This window comes from Dermacentor variabilis, chromosome 1 (genome assembly GCF_050947875.1).
Source record: "Dermacentor variabilis isolate Ectoservices chromosome 1, ASM5094787v1, whole genome shotgun sequence".
NCBI classification, from domain to species: domain Eukaryota; kingdom Metazoa; phylum Arthropoda; class Arachnida; order Ixodida; family Ixodidae; genus Dermacentor; species Dermacentor variabilis.
The window spans coordinates 118,506,085-118,528,673 of record NC_134568.1 but is presented as its reverse complement, the minus strand read 5'-3'; the positions used below and the strand labels follow the sequence as shown (position 1 = coordinate 118,528,673).

Below are 22,589 nucleotides of genomic sequence, written 5' to 3'. Positions count from 1 at the left end.
CAATATACTCAAGTAACGCTAGGAACAAATAACAGGATAATGTAATGATTCTATTCCAATGCTATTATTTTTCGCGCTTCATCAGAGGTCCGAGCAGCGCTCAGTCAGTGTTATCACGGGATTGGCTGATCATGAACAGTGAATCGTAAGAAAGGAATAGAATGAAGCCCAGGAATCCTTGCATTATACTGGCCAAGGAGACAAGAAGATTACATGGCACAGTGTTGGGCTAACAACTAAGCCTTTCTTCTGATACACATTCAAATAAACACTGACATGGTTTGAGTGCCATGATCTGAGAATAGCCTAGTGAAATGTATCAGCTGATCACATTCAGTTGTCCATTTATTCACTGTGGTTATATTATTATTGGAAAATAAACACAGGAATTAGAAACACTGTCTCATATAGAAAACCTCAGAACCAAAAGCCAGTCCTAGATGCAATCATCACTTCAAGGAACCTTGTACAAAGAACTTACATCAGGGAAACTTGCCATATGAAGCACAATAAGCTGGGGATTCTTTTTGGCTATTTGGGCCACCTCTGCCAGGCTATACTCCTGTCCATCAACATGCACTGGTATTGTGTCAATGCTTCCTGCACATTGGTAAGAAGAGACAGCTAGTCAACTGCAGAAGTACAACACACATACAGCGTCACAACACGGCAAACACAACACTGCATACAGCATATGGCTTCTATAAGTTACAAAATGAAATAAACTGAATAAAAACACACTTATGTAGATATAACACTAGCTATAGATATCAGACACTAAGAAAACAAAGCAAACAAACATCCACTAGAGAATGAAATATGTAACCAAGCTGAAGGCACAATTTCATTCTAAATGGAGTATCAAAACAACTCCGCACTTGTAAAAACTGGTGTTAAGACTAAAGTTTCCAGCAAAATATTGTGCTTCAAGTACTGGGTGACTTCAATTCTGCAATTACAATACCTCCATTGAACGAACTAATTTTAAGTTAATCTGTGCAATTTTTAATTATTCCTAATGACACTTATCAGAACAATTCCAATGTCTGCAACAGCTGTGAAGCTTGGTTGGCAAAAAATATTTGATATGGAATCCTTCATTTTTAATAATCGAAGACAGTTACGGAAACTTAGCATATTCAACCTAGAACATATGAAAGTCATAAATTCGACTACAAAGAAAAAAAGTAGCATCCGACATCTAGCTTGCCCCTTTTTCACTGCTTAGGTATCATGCAGGTACCTTCAGGAATAACGGCGGAGCTTGCCACTAGTGCGAGAGATTTTAGGTAACTCTCGTGTCATATAATTCAATATCATCGGGAGGTCCCAGCCAGAGGCACCTAAGCTGCCCAGTGAAGCTTGGACAGCTGCCAAGAAAAGCACCGAAGATTGGGCTAAGGCACAAGTGGGAAAATGGCATTTTAGCCGTATTTCATTTTATAAAGCCAATTACAGTACTGCCATGACCAAAATAAAGAACATGCAAACAGCTTACCTGCAGCAGAGTTCAAACTAAGATGTTTGATGAAGCTTTCCTGCAATCGATGCACCACCTTTTGCAATTCTGATCGAAAATTCTGAATACGGACCACTTCCGCAAGTTCATCATCGTTAAGTGTAATTTTAGGCTTGGTTTCCTTTGCTGAAAACAAAGCAAACATAATACATAATCTACAGCTTAGCTCGTAGAAAAGTGTGGTTTTTCAATCTAACTTGATCACCTTTTATCTGTTCAAAAAAACAGGTTATTTTCTTTTATGCACGAGTCTTCACCTAATTACTGAAGTTATAATTTGGCCCATTAGAGGAATCTCAATTTAACAGCGATTAGAAAAGTTGTGCTTTGTACAGCAGGTTCTTTATAATGCTATTAGTGCTATACTTGGTGAAAATTACTTCACAGTGATTCACATGTTAAAAGTGCACCTGTGTAGCTTATTCTATCTTTCAACACAATACATGATGGTCAGAAACTTATAGGACAAGAATCCATCATGTTTGCACATGTTGTACACATCTTTTCAATGCTGAAAACATAGAATGAGCTGTCAAGTGCTTCCTAAACATACCAGCATGTGGCTAAGTATCTTTCAACATTGTATACAGTAATTTCAACAAGGCTATAAGACATGAAATGGGTAATGACAAGCCAATATGGCTTTGTCGGGTTAAAACTGTGAAATAAATATAATGCTCAAAGAAGAAAAGATAAAATAAGAAGCTAAAATTCCCACATGTTCTAGTGCACTGGGGCAACATATAATTGAACTCATCACAGTGGCTACAGCATTCTGCTGCTGAACACAATGTCATGGGTTCAATTCCCAGCTGCTGCTACCACATTCTGATGAAGGGAAAATGCGTAAACACGCCACGAGTGTACTGCTCGTGTGCCAGGCAAATGCTGAAGTGGGATAGCATGATTAGGTGATCAGAGTGTTTGAGTATGTCCTTTTGTATATCCTTTTGTATAGCTTCAATACCACTATGTAGAAAAATACAGTTGTTTTTCTACTCCTGAATAGTCCAGTAGTCCTGAATAAATTTATTCAATTTATTCAGGACTACTCTTACTGTGACAATGACTGAAACCTGAGGTGGTCAAAATTAATCCAGATAATCTATTACAGCACCTTCCACAGTCCTTATCTTGTTCTGGGATGTTAAACAGCACAATTTCATTTCTTAATGCGATTAGCATGCAGAGAGTACTAACCCCACCTTGGCTAGCTGCTATTTAACCACTACTGCATGACAACTTGGGTCACTGCATGCGCCCATACTTGGCCCCCGGAACAGAGGTGCACCCAGACAAGCAGGACAAGAGCATTCAGTGGAACTGCGTATGTGCCACTGAATATGTGTCCCAATAGAAAACTTGAGCCACTGGGTGTACGGCCTTTTTTGGCCAAAGCCAGAGAATGGGTGTGCACCTGAAAGATAAGCAGGGCTACAGGCAAGACGTGAAGAAGTCTGCAACAGAAGTGGCCAAGTGTGCAAAAAGAACTGAACTAAACAAACTGGAACTTGAGTGTGCGCTGAGCGAGGTTAGTCCTTCTCGACTCTTGTCCTGCTTGAGCATGTACTGAGCAAGTAGCTTTGAGCTACAGAGAAGTGAAGTCAGCAACAGAAGATTAAAAAAGTCGGCTACACAAAAGTGCGTAAAAGTAATTCCAGTTGTGTAATTTTGTACAAACATTTTCGTCATTAGCATTTTGTTTTACATACCATGTGCATTTAACATTTGCAGAAACATCAAAGGAAGCTTCGCTTAACATTTATTTCTACTGATGCATGGGATCCATACAATCAGTAACAAAAACAAAGCAATGCAAATCTCAAAATGACCACTACAGATTGTAATTAAAGGTGTCTTCAACAATACAGTCTGCTGCTACAATGCTTGAATGCTAATTGCATTAACGTCAACAGTCATTGTGAGATGGGCTTTGCCAGAATTGTTTAATGTATTAGTGAGGATGCAAGCATCTAAGTCATTACTTACGAAATGCCACAAAAATACAAAACAACACAGAAGTGAATATACAGAACACGTGCTCTGTGTCTTTCGTTATTATGCAGTGCTTCACAAATGATGGATTCTTGACAGCCTCCCCTCCACTACCAACTAGCAAGACAAGACATAAATAAATTCATAATGGCCAATGCAATTTAAGCTTCAAGCCACAAAGCAAGACAAAAGGAACACTATTTTGCTATGTGCTGAACATTCAGGTACAAAATGAACTCTGCCCACCACACAACTTGTCAGACATCAATATGATTACAACTACAATGATAATGATAGTAAGAGGAACTGAAGTCATACTGTAAGCAATCTAACCCACATCACAGGTTGACCAAGGACACTCTAGTAATAAAAAAAAGCAAAGAAAGTTCAATGGCATGAAACTATTTTCTTTATCCTAAATTGGTACACTGGACTCCAATTGCAGAAGTGACACATCAAACATTACAATATTTAGCATGGGCCTACTTTTTTCTTCAGCAATTCTAGGAGGCACATAATTTGTTATTGTGGACAAAGAACTTAATTCAAGCGTGCAAAAACTGTCCTGAGCAAGAAAAACAAATGCCAGAGCATTTTAAGTGAACCTGCATTTTAACTGGCTACTACAAGCTATCTGTAGATCTGCCGAGCCCATCAGCTTTATCTAGGGCACTGAAACGCTTTGCTGGGGAACTAATAAATATTACACTGTGCTGCCTAATGTGAGAGACAATGCCAGTATGCAAGGTCAGCCACACAGTACCACAGTACCGGTAAATGTACCTGGAGCGCAGCAGCTGCTACCAGGTTTTGCTTTTACTGCTCTGCAGAGCCTTGCTTGAGCACCTAAGACAAGTTCAATGCGCTCTGTATAGGAGCACACAAATATACAACTTTTTCTAATAACAAATCACTATTCTAATATTCAGGAATATCAAATGCATTTTTATTAACTTTAGAACTATGAGCATTGAAGCCTGAATGGCTGAAAAGCAAATTTGAAGCACACAGGCAGTAAACCCTTGCAGAAGTACATCAGGGCTGCCCCCCCACCATAAGAAATCTACACTAACACAGAATGCAGCCAGGCCCATTTTGGAAGTTGCAATTCATCACTTATAGCCAAGGGCTTTAGAACTGGGGGGAGGGGGGAAGCTCCATAAGTTACATTGCAGGGGGGGGTGGCACTGCCCCACCCAGCCTTGAGGGCCAACCCCCCTCAAGTATAGTACATTAAGCCTTGGTTTCATAATACCAAAAAAAAAGGAGAAAAGTTTGTGTCAGTGACATTAGTCCTGGTTCCTGCCTCCACAATCAAAATACACCTCCGGAGCCCCTGCTCATAGCCCTAACATTTACAAAAGAAAGTAGTTGCTCTCATTTCAGAACCACACCTGTACATTATTCTGACACAATCACTTTTCACGATGCTCCCCACTCCTCAAGCAAATATTTACATCAGGAATAGACTCAAAAATTGCTTCTATAGTCAGCAACAACATAAAAATTACAAGCAAGCTCCACGTGGGAAAATGCAGCATACCTATCTTTCCCCTCTGGAAGAAGCCAAGCCAGCAGGAGTCCACTCACAATTGTAAACAAATTATATACAACCAATAATATTTGTTTATTTCCCTGATGCCAAGCAATAATGCGTGTTTAAAACAGTGTTTCTTTTTTCATACAGAACTGTCTGTGTGGCAGGTTTCTGAATGAAACATAAATGTCTAGGGCAAATTTTATGGTTGATCCTGATATCACGGCTCAACCAAAGATAATATTTGAGCTTGAACCAACAAGCTTTCATTTCCCACTTAGCCCAGCATTTACTCTTTCATTACTGCACCTACAGAAATCAATCAATTTGATCGACAGTTTTTCTACGCATTGTTAAACATTTCCTTTGGAATTCTTCTACCAGCAACATCATGCAGCGTCTGAAATGACGACCAAACTATTTGGCAGATTTGACCATTTTTGGCAGATTGGGAAGTCTGTAAAAATAAAACTTCGACTGAGGGTATCAGATGCAAAATTTGTGCTTTGGTCAACTCAGCAACATAATTTTTAAATGAGAGCAGCAGTGAGGACACAGAAACTTCTCTCGGGTTGTTGATATTCTAATCCAACATATAGGCTGTTTTAACGATGTCTCAAACAATGGTGCACGCTCATGAGTGCGTGTTATTTTGATAATTGTGTTCGACTAATATCAAGCGCAGCTTTATTTTCCCCACAGTGAGTTGCTTTTATCCATCAGCACATCAACAGTGTATGTACAATTACAAGCAATCCTTCTCGTCATGCGGGTTTTCACTTACACGAGCTTGCAATCAATTTCAGACCGACCTTAGACCGAAGCTTGACTAGTTGTCTAATCTATTACATTTTGAACACCATTTGTGCAAGTGCCTTGTTCATTGCTGCACAGTAATGTGCAACACTCCACATTACTGTACAGCACTGTACAAGAAGTGAACAAAGCATGTGGAGGCTCCAGTGCTAGCTGAATGCACACTAGACCACCTCGCTTACAAAGAAAAGCTGATTGAATAAATAATCACTTATGAGGAAGCTACTGCATGCTCCATGACCTAACAACCATTGCTTCATGAGCCTAAATAATGCAGTAAAGAACAAACCAACTGCCTGCTGCAAGGAGTAAAAACCAATGCTCCCTGCATAATAGGAACCTACCCGTTGTGACATACGCAGAGCTACTGCTTTCCCACTATTGCTAGTAATGATGCCAACAAATATTCCTAACTGTATTGCGTGATCTGACTTACAAAAGCTGGCAACTAGGAACCAGGTGCATATTCTGTATATTTCAGATTTCTTTTACTCTCAGTGCTTATACTAAAAATAGCTAATTATTACTTTCATTTATGTTCTTAGAGGTGCTTCTTCGAAGTTTCATACAAGAATTCCCTGAGCAAACTATACTGCTATACATCCATTCAGGACACCAGTGATCAGTCTACAATTTTCAGTATCTCAGTATAGGTTGCAACTACTATGTCTTGAAATAAAATGTGAAAACATAAAAGCACCAAAAACAAGAACATTTATGGCATTAATGAAAGCGTTAAGCTGTAAGCGGTCTCTAGCTGGCTCAGCTCTCTTTCAGAGATGCTGCATTTTTGTGGGTGGAGCTGGTTTGTAATTGTTCGGTTGTCACCGACTATAGATATCTGTAGTGTACAAATAGTTATGTAGCGTAGTACACCTGTTGCTTTTACTGTTAGTTTCGGCATTGCTCATTGTTGACAAGAAGGCGAGTTCTGCAGCTTGGCCTAGTCTAAAATTTATTAAGCACGAACCCTTAAACACAAACCATGAAATACTGTAGCAATTACTGTGACTCGGCTTTAAACAAAATACTGTTTATTCCACTACATTAACCATCAAAAACTATGCAAAAATAGCTATCTTCAAAAATTCGAGCGGGTGTTTCATTATTGAAAACCCCCAACTCATTCTGGGATTGTGGTGTTCCAAGTTTGTAACATAATTCTTGCATGTTTTTGTGTGCTGTGTACATGCCTTTCTGTGTTACATATGTTTCCACGCCACTCCTGCAGAGCTTGTGGGAGAGTGGCATTATACCTACAACTGTCAAACTGGCCTTTCCATGGATTGTGCTGTAGTGTCCTGGAAATTTTATACTGACCGCTCTGCCTTTCTTTAAACAAGTTTCGTCTCTTTCTTGCTTCACTTCATTAAAGCATCACTTTATACTGACCGCTCTGCCTTTCTTTAAACAAGTTTCGTCTCTTTCTTGCTTCACTTCATTAAAGCATCACCGTATATTCATCAGTGACATTAAGTACACAGCTTGAAGCTGCGTATGTATACTAAGAGCATGTACAATTTACAGCCATTTCTACTAACGGCCCTACAAAAAGTTTTAATCTGCAACAGCCTTATATGCACACTTAAATGTGATTTTCCTAAGTGTTGTACAAGTCAACATTAAGTCCTATATATCAAAATCTGTCTTAATTTTTTCGCCATCCTCAGCTCATCTTTTAAATTTAATATCTGATAATTTCAACTTATAGGAGCAAAACTGTTTCATATCAAAGTTTTTATGTGTGCTTATTAGCCTCACTTATTCATATTAAATGCAATGTCAGTCTGTGCTTCAATAGGCATGGGGAAAAAAAACTAATATTTATCCTAAACCCCTAAATCTGTATTCAATTTAGTGCAAAAAAAAAAATAATAATATATATAAATAAATTTTTAAAATGCTCACAAGAAATGATGCTCTATGAAAGAATACATATAGAACATGAATTGTGGATTTCCACAATGATGCATAGCAAAAACACTATCTACGGCTTCCTTGGAAGCTTCCATCAATGTACACTGTAAAAGTGTTGCACCCTTACGGTAAAATTTTATCCCAAAACAATACTTGTCCATTGTGAGAGCATCTTATTTCTCTAACAATGTGTGCCGGCTACTTTCCCGTCAAGAGCACTAAACATGTCTAATGCATTCTTCACGGGAAAGCATCATGCATACAAAATTAGAGTAATGAACCATACGACTATTGTGATCACTTATGGGGCAAAATTACGTCCTAAAGTTTATAGAGATAATGTTTAATTGTAGGGAACAGCAGAAAGCCCGAATCTGTCAAAACTTGGCCAGCTACTCAGCATACTATAGGGACGGGGAAAAGGAAGGCATGTGGCTATCACACAACTATGAGGGCCGAAAGTAGAGCGAGAATAATCAAATAAGCCACTGGACTTATTCATATCCTCAAGTTCAGAACTGTGGCTCATATGAACTAAACCTTGTGCGGTCGGCTGAGAAAAGCCACCAAGGTAACACGTTAACATCCGTCCAAGAATCAACTTATCAAAAAAATTTTTTTTTTCTACGCTTACAGGGGCTTTTAAAGTAGGTCCCTCACAATCACAGCCACAAACTTGGCTTATGAGAAAATTCTAGATTTGCTTCCAAGAAACGTTAATTGCAACAAACCCATCAGACCTGTTTGCATGTGTTATACTCATGGTAGTACATATCAGGATTTTCATGTAAGGCACCGAGCTTCATGACTGACTGCACGTTTCTCAAAATTCAAGGAGTTTCTTTTTTAGTATTTTGAGTGTAGCATGAACACTAAATGTGATACGCTGTGCATGCGGACAAGCAAGCAGAGTTCAATGTACCAGAGTGCTTGGGTCGATTTGCTCCTTTCGCATAACAGCAGTAGCTGATAATAAGCGGTTGCCTTTGTGCATTATGCAGCACGGGCTGGTGGTGTACTGGTTGACTCAGCGTTGTCACAAGGGCACCGCATGCTGGCAAAACACTGCGAAGCCTGCCCATAAGTTGCAGTTGGTACCGCAATGCCATGCTGCAATGATAAACAATAACAGAGAACAAAAATCGGGTCAATCATGCTTCAACCGGTTTTGTTTTCAATTTACTTCCTTACAGAGATTCGTTATTCGTACACCCTCCACACAAAGTAAAGCTGATTTGGAGAGGCAGTTTCGGCGACTTTTATTTCCTCTCACCACTCGCACATATATTTATATATTTAAAAAATGTAGCAAGCTATCTCATCTCTTTTAGGTAGCAAGGCTTCGGATAAAATTTATAATGTAACTGCAAGCACCAGCGCACAAAAGCGCCAAAAAACCACCCGAAAGTAAGCATTTACGCACATGTTTACGCACGTGCTCTTGGGTCTCACGAAGTTAAACCATATAATAAAGAGCGAACGACACCGCCGCCCCCGCCACTCTGTTGTTGTCACACGAATACGCGTTATACAAGCAGTGAAGCGATCGACCTTCCATTGATTAAGTAACGAGAAAAACTACAAAAGCTGCAACATAATTGTACGTATGATGTCGAAAAACCTGACAGTAATTTTGAAACTAAGGTTGCCCAAAAATAACCGTTACGAAGACGACGCCATCTCGCGCGGCACTCGCGAACGTGCGCGCTAAAATGTAATATTTAATTAAAACACACACAATATATATATATATATATATATATATATATATATATATATATATATATATATATATATATATATATATATAATGTGCTCGCAAACACGACCTACTGAACTCCAGACCTGCACAGATCTCCCTCCTCCAGCACGCCTGGTCTAGTTCGCCCCTTTTGCCGCTAGGGAAAGAACGTACGAGCAGAGTGGCGCTAGTTATAACCTGTTCGCTGTCGTCTGCTTCTGTGATCTGTTCAGCGCTTGTCTTGCCATTTCGGCAGGCACAAAGCGCTTGTATTGGCGGTAAATGAATAAATTCACAAATATACAAAAGAAAACATATTTGCGAATGCTTTGCGTTTGAATAGTGTAACTAGAAGAGGAGGAGCGGTGCAAGTAATGTAAACAACAAGCATGGGTGGTAGCTGCAATGTTAGATCGACGGCATAAATTTCCCTTTCCTAGCCTCCGTAAGAAACTGGAAAAAATTGTTTAAAAAGATTCATAGAATAATCTAGCTTTCTTTAGTTGATTACAGATATCCTAGTGTCGTAGATTACATCAGGATTTACTGCTGTGTGCCGTAGTGAAAGGCAGATGATCTGGTAAAAGTATAGTAAAAGTATTCACGAGTAGGTCCTCCGCCCGAGATGTGCAATAGGTTGATCGATTCTGTTTCAAGGAAAGGTGAGCATATCTTGTTTTTATTGTCGTTGGATGTCTAGCTCAGTAGAAAGCTTGCAAAAGCGATCCAAGTGCTTTATTACGTGCTGATCTGCAGGCCTTATAGTGTCTCGGAACATTTTTCAAACTGTAAAGCTAGCTTTTCTGCGTGGTACGGCGACAGCATAACGGTGGTGCTTATATAAGATACGTACGCAGTGAAGATGTGTGCGTAATTCACTTTTTGAACTCACGACGCATTGACGGACAACTTTTAAGAGGTAAAATGAGCGGTAATCGTTCTCTTGTCGAGCATTTTCGGTGGCTTCAAGTTTCTAAAGAGCGCAGAAACGAATTTTACAACGTATACAATGAAACTGTTGTGTACTTTACGAACTCTATGAGCAATGTGATTTATAATAATCTGTTTGAAAAAGGCAATAGGAGCGGCTATTTAACGCTATTTTAGAGAGCAGCGGACTTCACGCTCCGACATTTTGTAGGTTCGGGCAGTCAACTTTTGGAGCCAAGTGACCGATCAAAGCCTTGTGACATCACTGTCACTGTGTTAGCAAAAATCATCAACTAGACAAGCAGTTCTTCACAACACAACAGCTTCCGTACTAATTATAACGCCGCACAGCCGCCCACCGCGTAGCAGACGAACAGGTTATAAAAGCGCCACCTACGGCCGTCGGTTGAACGAAAGTGGGCGCAAGCTGCTCCCATAGAGGCCGGATATCTGTGCAGGTCTGGCTCGCAAATCTCCCATGGAGCATCGTTTTCCTCCATGGCTGCGAACGCTGAAGCGTTGAGGCATGGGATACGAAAGTGGATTGTGTAGTTGTGGCTTTGTCCTGGCGCAAGGTGTTTACGGCATATGTGTTTAAGCCAGTTTAAGTGCCACCAGTGACTGAATGATAGAGATGTGAGAACTGCAGCAAGATTGAGAGCTAGCGCCTACACTCGCAAGTGGCGACCTTCACCTCGATGGACGCATGTTTTGTAAGCCAACTGCGTGATGAGGAGGGGTCTGCGGTTAGAAACGCTCTAGCTCTAATTGACAGAGATACCTCGTGCGGATGCTAGAAACCACGTTTGATCATTTCTCGTTGCGTATCTTATGCAAAACGTAATGTTCTGGTCTGTTTTGGCATTAACGAGCTATTTCAGCCTGTGTTGTACACTCTGCTATGTTCGTGTATGTTCTTGTTTACAGTTCGCTAAAGTGCACAATCGACTGCTCTGCATTCGCTCATGTTTCTTTTCTATGTTGCGCAGGGTAAGCAGGCGGTAAAAGGAGCACCGTGAATTTCCTGCTGAACGTTGGACATGTGGGAATCGCTGCCTTACTCGTTGCTCCTGCGCGTCTTGTCACATCTTTCGGCGAAAGACATATGCCGTTGCGGCTGCGTGTGCGCATCTTGGTCACTGGCAGCCGATGATGAGTTGCTGTGGCGGAGGAAGTTCCAACAGGACTGGAAAGTTGACCGGAACATTCCTGTTCTGGAGGGCGCCCGCTGGAAGTCCGAGTATCGCCGTTTGTACTATGAAGCGCCCGTTGTCGAAGCCGAAGTACTGCTTGAGCACAGCCATCAGGTCCTGCACGTGAGCTTCTCGCACGACGGCACCTGTTTCGCCAGTTGCTCCAAAGACGGCCATGTGAAGCTCTGGAGTGCTTCATACCCGGCGACAGTGATTTACTCAAGGAATATGCGTGACCTGAGCTGGAACTACACGCAGTTCTCGCAGTTCAACGAGTCTGACACGCTGCTACTTGTGTCTGGCGTGCACTTTGGAACGCACACAGCTTCTGGGGAGATCGCAGTCTTCAACCTGAAGGAAGACTTTATCCTGCAGTGCAGAGTTTTCAACAAGCCCTACGATATCTTTGGGACGTGGTATACTGACCACTACCTCCTCTCAGGGAAGTTGCACTTCCTTGGGCACATGTTATCCTGCTCAGATGTTTGGCTGAATAAGGCCTGGCAGGAGAGTGAATCTGAAAAGAAGCCCATTGTAAAAAAGCTGTTCAGATTTTTCAATACAAATGCCAGCTCAGTGCGCACTATTCTTGTTGCCAATTGCGAGCCACCACACGTCCGTGGTAATCCTGTATCTGACCCATGGACATCACAAGATGATGATGACACAGATGAGGACAGTGCTGATGCTGATGATCCCCTGGACCCACGTGAAAAACTGCTCATTTTCACCACCGGGTCTTTGACCTATGCACCACATCAAGTGGGCTTCAAGCGCATCAAACCTTTCCGGTTTGCTGAGCCAGAAAAAGAGCCCCCTTCGTTGCTCCAACGCATTGCCAGGCAGCAGGAAGCAAGACGCGAGCCACCTGATCCAGTCGAGCAGTCTTTCGACGCCGTTGATCATCTTGTGGATCTGCATGGTCACATTATTGGCATGGGGCTGTCACCTGACCATCGATTTCTGTATATAAATAGCAGGCCTTGGCCTAAGAACTATGTTATTGAGCAGCCACTGTCACCACCTCCTATTGCGCAAGAGATCGACATCCATGTCATAGACCTGACCACCATGGAAGAAGTTGGCAACCTGTTGCGTTCCCATCGTGCATACACGCCTAACGATGAGTGCTTTTTCATCTTTCTTGATGTGAGTGAAAAGTATGTGGCTAGTGGTGCTGAAGACAGGAAGGGCTACTTGTGGGACCGGCACTATGCTGTTTGCTTGGCCAAGCTTCCCCATGATGACGTTGTGAACGCTGTGGCTTTTAATCCCAAGGAGCCAGAGATGCTTGTGACTGCAAGTGATGATTTCACACTCAAAGTCTGGAGGTCACGAGCAAAAGCTCGGGAACTCGGGCTGCTGCCTAAAGACCATGTGGAAAATTCAGATTGTGCATCAAGCAAACCTGGTGCGAGAGCAGGGCCCAGTGCTTCTTCAAAGGGGTGGGAAACAGCTTGAAAAATAAATGGTGTGCGTTGCTGTTCACTACTTATTTGAACTATATTTGATTTAATGTGTTTTGTTGACAGTGTTCACACTTATCTGTACTAAAGGAGTCGGTATGGACACTTGTCTACCTTTTAGTGTGAAACTTGCATTTGCTTACTGGTTGTGTGGCACTAACAGAGCGAACAAACCCCAGCGATTTAAAAAATGCTCAAGCACTTTCATATATGCTTTACTCGCTCAGCCATACACAGTGTGCCAAGACTCCAAAGATAAAACTAGTGTGTGCTGCACTTGGAGAGTACTCATCCCTCCTTTTAAAAAAAGAAAAGAAAAAAGGAACATTTGACAAGTGATCTTTAATGCAGGAAATGAAATAGAGGGACAATGGACTATCTGAACAATGTACCTGCACTCTCAGTGCGCCAGCTGTATGATTGTAGCATTCTGGCTGTTATTGACAGAGATACCTCGCGTGGACGCTAGAAGCCGTTTGATCACTTCCTGTTGCATCTTATACAAAACGGGAAGTGATCAAATGTGGCTAGTGTTGCAACGGGACCCACAGGACACCAAATATGCTCATCCTATGGGCCTACTGAATGCATACCCGAGTATGTTAACACTAAAACGTCTGCATAAGCACAGCCTCAGCCTTTAGGATTAATTTTGAATGGGAGATTGCGAGTAGGCCTGCTAACAGAACTGCATCACAGTGCCACTGTGTTGCACCTATTTAAAATAATTTTGCATAACAGCATACTAACTGAAAGCTAGCCCAATAGATTTGTGCAGTTGTGGCGTACTGATTAACCCTTTGGTATCTGATGCACATATTAATGTAAACAAAATTTCAACTTCTCAGTATGTATGCTAAATTAGATGAAAAAGTTGAAAGGTTATCTGGTTTAGTTTTCATGAAAGACAATTTCATACACCTTTACGTATACCATAAACATTGAATTACTTCATGTGAACGCAATGAAAGCAATTCAAAGGTCTACCCTCTTTAGTACCGAGATAAACAGAGAGGCTCTTTACTGAAAACGAGCATGAAGAGGAACTCGGCACTTTTTAAACTGGTTCATCACATGTATGCTGGCACTTACAGTAGGGACATTGTTTTGGGACAGTTCGATGGACATGTGATGTATGCCACTGTAACCAACATAATCAGGTACGTCCGATGCTTTAACGATACCACATTACTAGATGCTCCAGTGTTTAAATTGCATTTTGATGGCCCATTCTGCCTTTATGAGCTTGTCTGCCACTTTCTGGTCTATTTGGAACTCTTAGCTTTTTGCAGCCAAGTACAGATGTCAGTCCTAGTTGCATTCTAGTAGGGATTAGATAAAGTGAAGTTGGGCCGGTCATATAATGCATAGAGCAGATGACCGGTGGTCTATTACACAAACAGATTGGTTGCCGGGAAGGAAAATGCCGTTGAGAAGATTGGAGTGTGTGGGAATTGTAGCAGCCGGCGGATGCAAGATAAAGGAAAGTGATCACTTGGAAAAGGCTAAAGTCCCTAGATTTTCTGCTTTAAAAAAAATCAATATCAAGGGACTTTAGGAGAGGCCCTTGACCTGCAGTGGACACCAGGCTGATGACAGAAGTTTCTCCTTTTTTTCCTGGGAGCTTGAGCATATATACAGAACAAGTCTCTTCAGCTTCAAGCAGTTCCTCTAGAAGGAATGAATTTGAGTTAGCCTACTCTGTTCACTCCACCCACACTCTTATAGACATCGACGAAGTTGGACCTCTGGTCTTGAATGTTTTTTTTTTTCCAGTCGTAGTGACTACGCTCTACTGGTTTTGCGCTTTGTGTATTGCAGCGCAGCAGAATGCTTTCACCTGGACAGCAACTACAGCATTCTCCAAGGTTCTCCTACAGCCTCCATTTGCCGGTTACAGGTGCCTCTTTGAGCAGTACTCGTAAAAAACTTATAGCGACGAGAAAAGCACCCAGGAACAAAGTGCCCCACGACTTCTACAACACCAGTCCGAACCTTTACTGCACAAGGTCCCAATTTGGCAAGATTTCCACGCTTAATCCCGCGAATGACGCATCACATAGGTGCAACAAACTATGTTGCACAATGGAAAACAATCTAGTACCGGCCCATGCAGGAGCTGAAACTGCTGCAGGCAGTCGCCAGTACTGGAATTGTTGCAGTGCCTTAGGCACTTTGCGAAAAGCACCGCATAAGCAGCGAGTGTTGATCTGGGAACTACAGCAGCAGTAGCTTAATACCAGACCACAATGCACCAGCACTGCTCAAATATCTCTGTACTTACCGTATTTACTCTCATAATCATCGAATTTTTTTGGCAAAAAAATTGACGCAAATTCAGGGGTGCGATCAATATGCGGGTTAAATTTCCCGCAAAAAAATTTTTTGCATCCCGCATTTGCTGCGGGATGACAACTGGTGACAAACACGTGCGGGCATGCTGCTGACACTGCAGCATTTGTCTTCACTGCTATCCTAATACAGCATGTTTCCACTAAGGGTGAGCGAATATCTTGGATGCGTTCCAAGTGTCGGCGCATGAATAGAGTACACTTCCAACGCATCAGTGTAAACGTGGCCGCTATCGTTTCCACTCGCGATTTGTTGCGTGCCCATGCTTGCAGACGAGAAGTATCGAAAGGCACCTTTTGTGTTGTTGACCAAAACCAGTATGAAGCCTACAAATAATAAAGCCGAGGAAAGTTTCGCGTTACCTTTTTTCATGGAAGTGGGGAAAGTGATGAAAGGAATAAATGCGGCATCTGCTTAATAATGTTGAGTGCATGCAGACCGCTTGGTATGTCTTCAAGAGTCTTTTGTGTAGCATTTGACAGATGGTAGGTGTGATCATCATTAGCTAGACTTTGCACACAACATATCACTGCGACAAGTTCAGGGTGCAATCCTCACGCAAGAAAGAAAAAAAAAATCGAATTTTGATGACTAAATACAGGGATGCGATCATTAGGCGAGTAAATACGGTAATAAAAACATTGGTGCACTGGTCTTCAATTTCTAGCAAGTAACACCATGAAACCAAAGGCCTTGCTGCAAACTGAAGTATTCAAAAAGCCAAGGGTAACACTTCAAAGACCCCGAAATTCATCCACAAACTTTAATCTGTGTTGTCTCATTTTTACAAAGTTCCACATTGAAGGGGAAACGGGAAGGGAAGGAAGGAAGGTAAAGTAAAAAGGCATTACAAAAACTGCCATAAAAAAGTATAAAGCTGCGGGCATGTACAATATAACGCGACGATGCACACATGGACACAGTTGAAAAATGGAAGTAAAAGGGACATATAAAGAAGGTTGATCAGGCTGAAAATTTGTTCACACAAATGGCCGAGCAAAAACGCCGTAAAAACTTTAGCTGTAAACACTCACATGAGATCTACAGTATGCTATATATGAATACAGTAACAGCACGTATGCAAAAGGTGGCGAGACAGCTGTTAAATTTCCTTGAGCAATTCCGCATCGAGACCTCAAGATGAACTCAAGTGGCAGGAACGAAAACAGATCTCTACAACAGAAACGAGCATATAGTTACATGTGTACATAGATGTTTAACAAAAGAATGTACGACAGATGAAAAATACATTGAGAGCAAATTTACAACTTTGATATAATATAATATGCATTGCTTTGAGTATGTAGTGGATCATGAGTATAAGATGTCTTCAGCTCCTCGATCTGACCAGCCCTCCAAACAAAACATGCACGGAAGTTGGCCACCCATGCAAAAGAAGAGGAACAAAAATTGCAAATGCACTGCGGGCCCTTTCCCTCCTGACTTGCTCTGTAAAAACACGTAATGCCCTGTGCAACGAGCTCCCTTTATATAACTTTCTAGCTCTGTGCACAATGCTAAAAACCACGCATGGTATCAACTCGACAGGATCTCCCTTCCCTTCCAAACTCCCTGAAAAACGAACGGCCCACCATCACAGAAGCATGAAAATGCGACAGCTCGCCTATGCTTCACTGCACAATGAGATGAAAACGACCCTTCTTTAGACCTCATTAAGAACAGAACTATTACCCCCCTCCCCCCCACCCTTGGAACGGAAAAATGACTAAAGCCTTTCTCCAGCGCTCGAATGGCTCACTCCTTGACCTCTGTGGCGGTCTTAGTAACAACCTCCTCTACAACTTCCTTCTTGATGACCTCTTCCTTCTTGACCTCCTCAACAGTTGCTTCAGACTTTTTGACAGCATCTTCAGCAGCTGGAGTTTTTTCATCAGCAGCCGGGGCAGACTCATCAGCAGCCTTCTTAGGCTCCTCCTCTGGTGTCTTCTTGGGCAGATGAGTGTTGAGCTCCAGTGTCTTGCAGATCTCATCCCAGTCAGCCCAATAGCGCTCCTTCATGCGCTCTACAAAGGCTAGCAGATTGGCACATTCCTGCTCGATGAACTCCAGGAGACCACCAAAGGGCACATACACAAACTGGCACAGGTGAGCAAAGGCCACACAGTCGAGCTGCACATAAGAGGAAAGGCTGTGAGCATAGTACACGCAGCAAGCTTTTGAAACATGAACAGGCATTGCAGAGTCATGCTAAAGCACAGAAGCTGCAGGTTCTTGACAGAAGGACTTGCAACCACTGAGCCAGGATGTAAGGGCTGTCATCAAAGTGCGCAGAGCCAATTTATCAAGATGTATGCTTACAGGCAGGTCATAAGGCTTTAATTGGCAGGAGCTAACAGGACATTTTGCAGGTTTTAACATGACTTCCATACATCAACTTCTGATCAGTGTGTGTTCACTTTGTGGAACCATAAAGTGAAAGTACCTGCCTCCTTATTAATTGAGAAGTTAGTTTGCTGGTGACGAGAGACAAAATACAGAATTGAAAGAACACATACCAAGTGGGGCTCTGTACCAAAGAAGAACTGTTTGGTGCCCAAATACTGCGACAGGTGTTTGAGGTCTTCCTTTCCAAACTCCAAGATCTCGTCTGTTGTGTGACGGCCCAGGCCATGGCCAATGGTCTGCTGCACATTCTGTACAAGAGCAAGGAGAAATTTATTAAACAGGCCAGAAAGGCTACAACTGCACACAGCACTGCACAATATCGGATAATTTTAGTACAGTAAAACCAAGAGGACTGGGCGTTTTATTGGAAGAGTCAAGTCGCAAACATGAATGGTCTGCACGGTGTAGCCACCTGGCGGCACAGCACAACCAGAGAAATGCAGAGATACTGCAGTAGTAAGTGTATTTTACATCACTGCAGGTGTAAATTTCCAGCAGCGTCGTAATCGTGCTGCTGCCAAACATTTATGCCAGCAGCAAAATAAGATACACTTGGTTGCTGCCATATAGCGGCATTTGTCTGGTTGAGCGCTGAACCACCAGGTGGGTGCACCATGAAGGCTCTTCATGTGCGCCTTTGCTCATCTGGTAAGACAGCCAGTCCACTTGCATTTACTTGAATACCAGACACATTAAACTATTAACACAGGCGCTGCAACATGTGTCATGGCAGTTATTCTCCCTGTGTAACTACAGAGCTTTACTGCAGTGTGCAAGCAACATCGTTGCTAGAACTCAACAGAAACGAAAAGTTGCTTTTGGTATGATGTGCCGAGGCACTATCTGCATCTGGAGGAAGTTTTGAAAGAGCACAACTACCCGGTGGGTCACTGCACACCAGAAGAATAACAAGTGACCCACCGGTGGGTGAACATGCACAGGAATAGAGCCTTCAAAAAGCTGCCACAGTGAATGGGAAAAGTTTGCAATACATCCACATAAAAATGCATTGTCAGGTTATGCAAGATGTGAAAAAAGAAAAGAGACTGCAATAAAATGAATTCGAAGAAATGGTAGCTAAATGCCTTTCGCACACCCAAAATCACAGCAGCAAATTATTAAAATGTGCTCTTCATCAAGACAGCCCGGGTTTCTCGGAAACGAAGCTTTGTAGTCAAAAATTAGTCCTTGTTTAGGATAAACCCAAATTATATATCTCTAGGCAATTCTAACTGAACTAAGTGAATGTGGCTGCCTATATGCATGTCACTATGTTAGGTTTAATGGCTTCAGTCCACAATACTGATAATTTCATTTAAGCTCATATCGTAGGGCACGGTGTGAAAGCATCACTGGCTGCCTGTGAAGCTAGCACGCTCAAGATTTAAAGCATATGCCACCATGTGTGCAAACAGTAGTGCCCCTGTACGAAGCTGTATCTTAAAAAATTATGGTACCTCTCGAACAGAGCAACACAGCCTACTATATTCAAAACGCCAAACTCACGCTTTTGAAAGCAAGCTTGAAAAAGAACTGCAAGACGCCTTTGGGCAACTTCGAGTTGAGCATGCGCTTGACGTCCATTTGGGCTGCTTTGAGAAACTGGCCCGGGTGACGGTAACGCCAGCAGCGAGACACCCAGCCTGTGTGGTTGTTGAGCATAGATGAGAAGGCATGCGATACATTGCACTCCTCGGTGGTTAGGCCAGCATCCAAATCCTTGCCAAAGTATTGACTCAGCTGCTTGATGATGATGTCAGAATCTGCAATCTCCTCGCCGTTGAGCTCCACAAATGGGAGTTGACCTTTCTTTGATTTAAACTTGAGCTTGTGGTCCACATTCTGAAAAGCAAAGTACAAAGTGATGGTTAGTGAAGGAAACACTGCTGAGCTGCCACTCTGCATGGAGAAACTAGTGAATCTGCCAACTGGTGCGTAGGACCCCTGGGTATACTGCAGTAGACCCAGGGGTCTAGAGCAATTCATTTGCAGAGGGCTCACCTGGTGGTCTGGCCAGGTTTACCCTATGCATAATGCAACACATGTTGCTAGGAGAGCAAAAAGAGCAGGGCACCTGAGCAACAGCGCATGCAGTAATGCAACTCCGTCGACATGTGTGCCATTTGAGGTGGTGTGCCACAATGAGTAAAAATAGAAAAAATGCGTGCCTGAAGTGAAATCAGTCAAGATTTTCAGTAAAACAAATACGGGAACCAAGCTGTGTCTTCCGAGCATGTGGTTGATGTGTAAGGGCCATATCAAAGATGAGGTTAAGCTTGTATAGATATCGCAACCGTTTGACACGGCATGTTTCGGGCTACTCCAAGTACGAGGGGGCACGCTACGAATGAGTCACGCGCAGAAGAGGGCGAATTGTGGAATATATTGAGGTTACTTCGCATACGGGGCTAGCAGAACAGCAACGTGTTGCGCACGACGGGGCAGAGCAACGCCTAAGGCGCAAAACGTAAAATACCGCTGATGAATCATATTTATGCGGATCAATTGTGCAGATAAAGTGCCAGAGGCGACACGCAACAATCATATCGGCTCTTCAAAAAATAACTAGCCCACGTTCACACAGGGTCAATGTAAATGCAGCAACGGAACTCACTTTTTAATATTTGCAGCTAATAGTGAGTTGGGCAGATATTTTCATCGACCGGTTTCGGTGAGCCGGATTGACCTGCAAAGGCGGGGCGGCACGCCAAACGACCGGCGGTCTTACGCGCACAATGCTTGTCCCATAAACGCCTGTAATAGCTTTGTGCTGTAGAAGAACACTACGAAGCAAGACCAACGTGCAGCGTTCGCCGAGCGTGAGGGCGACCGCCGAACGCTGTTCCGAGTCACGCATCGGCCATGACAACACGCACTGACAGCTCTTAAGCCTAACACCGCGTCACACCAAGCCGGCCGACGCAATCCCGGCAGTGGGCAGATTTGAAACAAACGGCGCGCTGCGAAGACGACCAGCTCACCTCATACTTCACTTGTGTCATGCGCAGCCAAGTCTCAACTTTCAAACAGAAAGGCGAGATTCCGGGCAAAGTTGGACAGCGAGTGAACTGGTAGAGATAGACTACATCTTTTTCGTAATCCGTCTTGTGAACGCTGGGCTTGTTTGCCGGCGCCGACGCGGCGGTCGTGGTCGCGTCGGACGTCGGGCTGGCTGCCGTCTCCTGTGTGACTGGAGTTTCTGCCGGCTTTTCGGCCTTCGCCGGGGGTGCGGTACCTGCAGAGTTCTCGGTCTCGCTGGGGCTCGTCATGGCTGGAAGAACTCCGCGGCAACGAAAGAGCGACGACGGGAGACCGGCGCAAAATGGCGCAGAGCAGCAACCCAAGCTTCACGTACAGTCTGACAGGCGGTCGATGATTGGCCAACGCCAGGGCAGCCTGGGAGGGGGCGCTTTATACGCGGCTCGACGCATGACGTCATGCGGACTGCGATGGATGAGTTCGATAGCGGACGTGACGTTTTCAGACTGCTGCCGTTTTTGACAGCTCTCCTCGAATAGTCGTCGGCTGAAACCGACGCGTTATCCAAAGCGCGCTGATACGGGCGCGTAAGGGCGTCCCTTCTCATGATGTCACGCTGCTTCGCTTCGGAAGCACGATAAACGCTGACTCACCCTCGTATTCCACATATTCTATGTCGTCGCATACAATAATTCCACAAAAGCGTAGTGTATCTGCGAGAAACAACAACCGTGAACAATTCAGTTTAGCCGCTGACGGCACAGAGCGTGAATTTCACGAAATGCTTTCTCTGAAGCAAAACAAAAAAAAAATCCATTATACTGGGCCACATAAATGCCATTACTATCATCAAGCTGGTCTAAAGGCGTCATAACGCTCCAATAAGAGGCTGCTGATATGCGCCCAGGTATGATAACTTTCGACGTACTGAAGCAGCACTAGGGAGGCCAGTAGTGTTAAAACCGGAACGAGGGATACAGGCATCAAACTAATGTATTTTTTTTTTCTTACTGTACACCAATGTCTGCATTCAGTAGGGTTGTACCATTGTACCTCTTCCTACCGCAGTCGCATTTATGGTAAACTCATGTGGACTGCCGCGTGACCGCATAAGCTGCTTATCAGATATTGTACGTATCAGTGAATGGGACACGGTGCAGAAAGCACTGAAAAAAAAAAGTGCACTGGCACCCCAGCCTGTTGTTCCACGTCCTGCCGACCAAATAGCGCAGAATGGAGCAGGAAAATAGCGTAGAAGATGGGGAAGGGGCGTTCGCTGACTGAACTCAATTGTATCGTATGTTTTGTACCGCGACGATTGTGATAAATTATTAAAACTATCGAATGCGAGACAAAATGGTGATTTTTACAAATTATATTTCATAGCTGCGGCGGACATCCAAATTTGCGCAATAATCTGCAATTTATTAATTAATTAACAAAGTCTTGCCATTTGACTTGGAATTTATTGACTTTAGTGAACATGTTATAATTGAAGAATTGAAGTCAGCCAGTGCACAAAGCATGCATATATACAGCATACCGGGTGTTTCTGTGAAGACTTTAAGTAATCGTTAACACTTATCTGTGGCAGATAGCATAATTATAATCCTTGAGCTTGATTGCCCAAACAGGCGGACATTATTTAGATGAGAAATCGAAATGCATAATTCAAGAATTACTAAAATTTGAGTAATAATTTTTATTAATTACTTTACAGCACATATTGCAATATAGA

At 42.9% G+C, this 22,589-nt stretch overlaps 3 protein-coding genes across 8 annotated transcripts in view; 1 reads left to right on the top strand and 2 right to left on the bottom strand.

Moving 5' to 3' along the window:
- Positions 1-9,439, bottom strand: part of mRRF1 (mitochondrial ribosome recycling factor 1) — a 52,914-nt gene extending 43,475 nt beyond the window's left edge. For 2 of the 3 annotated variants that reach the window (XM_075694089.1, XM_075694082.1), the window contains exons 1-4: positions 9,208-9,439; positions 8,707-8,894; positions 1,499-1,645; positions 482-600 (exon numbers count right to left, since the gene is read on the bottom strand). In XM_075694089.1, the coding sequence (XP_075550204.1) occupies positions 482-600; positions 1,499-1,645; positions 8,707-8,893 (453 nt within the window). In that variant the 5' untranslated portion in view covers position 8,894; positions 9,208-9,439. Of the gene's footprint in view, positions 1-481; positions 601-1,498; positions 1,646-8,706; positions 8,895-8,975; positions 9,141-9,207 lie in introns of those variants that run through there. The other variant, XM_075694095.1, reaches the window with a different exon arrangement.
- A 1,457-nt stretch (positions 9,440-10,896) lies between these two features.
- Positions 10,897-13,139, top strand: Fbw5 (F-box and WD repeat domain containing 5). Of its 4 annotated transcripts, none has more exons than XM_075693984.1 (2): positions 10,897-11,168; positions 11,445-13,139. In XM_075693984.1, the coding sequence occupies exon 2, from the start codon at positions 11,496-11,498 to the stop codon at positions 13,107-13,109; it is 1,614 nt and encodes a 537-aa protein (XP_075550099.1). In that variant the 5' UTR covers positions 10,897-11,168; positions 11,445-11,495; the 3' UTR covers positions 13,110-13,139. The 4 variants fall into 4 exon arrangements, with proteins under 4 accessions (XP_075550099.1, XP_075550114.1, XP_075550107.1 ...); XM_075693999.1 differs by having other exon boundaries at positions 10,897-11,201; XM_075693992.1 differs by lacking the exon at positions 10,897-11,168 and adding an exon at positions 11,231-11,364.
- Positions 13,140-16,215: 3,076 nt separating this feature from the next.
- fax (failed axon connections) lies at positions 16,216-21,267 on the bottom strand. The gene is made up of 4 exons (XM_075694015.1): positions 20,854-21,267; positions 19,379-19,714; positions 17,983-18,120; positions 16,216-17,596 (listed from the first exon to the last, which is right to left on the bottom strand). The coding sequence occupies exons 1-4, from the start codon at positions 21,139-21,141 to the stop codon at positions 17,222-17,224; spliced, it is 1,137 nt and encodes a 378-aa protein (XP_075550130.1). The 5' UTR covers positions 21,142-21,267; the 3' UTR covers positions 16,216-17,221.
- Between the last annotated feature and the right edge of the window lie 1,322 nt (positions 21,268-22,589).

Excerpts from the sequence above, each read along its gene's own strand:
- Fbw5 (XM_075693984.1), top strand. The coding sequence starts at position 11,496 with ATGTGGGAATCGCTGCCTTACTCGTTGCTCCTGCGCGTCTTGTCACAT.
- fax (XM_075694015.1), bottom strand. The coding sequence starts at position 21,141 with ATGACGAGCCCCAGCGAGACCGAGAACTCTGCAGGTACCGCACCCCCG. Across the intron at positions 19,715-20,853 it reads TGACACAAGTGAAGTATGAG|AATGTGGACCACAAGCTCAA; the intron begins GTGAGCTGGTCG and ends TTTGCTTTTCAG. Across the intron at positions 17,597-17,982 it reads TTGGTACAGAGCCCCACTTG|CTCGACTGTGTGGCCTTTGC; the intron begins GTATGTGTTCTT and ends TCTTATGTGCAG.